Source organism: Leptinotarsa decemlineata, unplaced genomic scaffold, assembly GCF_025532065.1.
Source record: "Leptinotarsa decemlineata unplaced genomic scaffold, Ldec_3_MD MMD2_P_RNA_scaffold_14, whole genome shotgun sequence".
NCBI classification, from domain to species: Eukaryota; Metazoa; Arthropoda; class Insecta; order Coleoptera; family Chrysomelidae; genus Leptinotarsa; species Leptinotarsa decemlineata.
Window position 1 is genome coordinate 13,231,357 of NW_027412528.1, and position 2,010 is coordinate 13,233,366.

The 2,010-nt window shown below is 39.6% G+C and overlaps 1 protein-coding gene across 1 annotated transcript; it reads left to right on the forward strand.

Annotated features, from left to right (window-relative positions):
• LOC141482622 (uncharacterized) lies at positions 1-1,299 on the forward strand. The gene has a single exon (XM_074176208.1). The coding sequence runs from the start codon at positions 1-3 to the stop codon at positions 1,297-1,299; it is 1,299 nt and encodes a 432-aa protein (XP_074032309.1).
• Positions 1,300-2,010: the final 711 nt, after the last annotated feature.

Here is a 2,010-nt window from a genome sequence, read left to right on the forward strand (position 1 = left end):
ATGATAATTCGTTCGAAGATAGACTACGGATCTATAGTGTACTCCAGTGGTCGTAAATCAGTGCTCAAACAACTAGACAGCATTCATCATGCAGGTTTGAGAATTTCTCTTGGCGCATACCGAACCAGTCCCGTGGAAAGTCTTTACGTGGAAGCAGGAGAACCCCCTCTAGAAATTAGAAGAAAATACCTGACATTAACGTATGCAGCAAGGATATCGGCAAACTACAGAAACCCTGTTCATAAACGAATTTTTCCTCATCATACCAATCCAATTTATGAGCAAAACCCCAATATAATGGCACCATTGCATACTCGGATACGCAGAATAGCGGCAACAATAGATTTCACTTCAACACAACCAATTAATACGAACACCCCTCCCCCCTGGACAATAGATATTCCCCCTTGCAACACTGAACTCCTCAAATTCCCAAAACACGACACTCCTAATTTACTCATCCTAAATTCCTTCAGAGCAATATCCAATAAATATACTGAATACAATCATATATACACTGATGCGTCAAAATGTGAAGAAGGAGTGGGAGCAGCAGTTATCAGCGAGCATGGTACTGACTCTTATAAACTGTCAAACAGTTGTAGCGTATACACTGGAGAGCTATATGCGTTATCCAAAGCCATTATGAAAGCAAGGAGAACAGATGGAAACACTATAATATACACGGACTCGCTCAGCTCAGTGGAAGGGATCCAACAACTTTATCCCAGACATCCAATTTTACAAAAAATCAAATCAAACCTGGCTGCATTATATCAGGGGGGTAAAAAAGTTGAAATAGTATGGGTCCCATCACACACTGGGATACCAGGAAATGAAAAAGCCGATGAAATGGCTCGCAACTCTTCCACAAGCCCTGTATTACGAATAATGAAGAAAATACCATATCAAGACTTATACAAAAAAATTAAATCTGTAACCTCGCATCTATGGAAAGTCAGATGGCAGACACTTACAACAAACAAGCTCTACAAACTAAATCCGAACATGGAAAAGCCGAACTATTCTGGACTAAGCAGGAAACATCAGACGATTTTAACTCGCCTAAGGATTGGACATACCAGACTCACACATCAGCACATCTTGAAGAAGGAGCCACCACCAAATTGTAACTGGTGCTACACAACATTAACTGTACAACATCTATTTAGCTGTCCCCAATACCAGCAGTACAGAAATGCCCTTCTGCTACCTAGTGACATCTCCATCCTTTCGAATACAAACTTTAGAAAAGTGATTCAATATATCAGTGATATTAAGATTACCAACATATTGTAAATATTATATTGTTCCACCGCAAATGACCCTTTGAGGTCGAATGCGGATTGAATAAATAAAAAAAAAAAATCATTTCAGATGGACTGAATCCATTCTCTAGTGGTGTGTTTCGATATGACAGAAGTGCCATCTCGACGTTGTTCTTATTCTTTTTTATTAAAGTTTTTGCGACTTTTAAAGCTGCTTGCAAATGTTGTTTTACAGATGTTTATTATCTCATGTGATATCATGTTCTGAACAGGGAGTATTTCGAAAAATCTGGAATAGTTATCAGTAATGATGATATACCATTCTCCTTCAACTTTAGAAAGGTCCATTGATATCACTTGCCATGGATAATCCGGAAATTTAGCTGGCAATGAAGGCTCATGATGGTTTGTAGAGTTTTGAATACAGATAGGACAAGATTTTACTTCAGCTTCTACCTCTTGAGAAATTTCTGGCCACCACATCGTTCCCAGAGCACGACGACGAGTTTTAGGTCAAAGTGACCAGCGTGCAATTTTTCCAACATCATTGTCCTGAGCTCGCATGGAATGATCATACGCCTCCCTCTAAGAAGGATACCATCCACAACAGATAGTTCGTGACGTACTGGGTAGTATGGTTTAACATCACACGATAATGTAGACTTGTGAGGCCAGCCTCCCATTATGTAGTTCTTCAGTTGGTTACAGTTTGGATCATTGTTTTGCGAGTTAGCAACTCGTG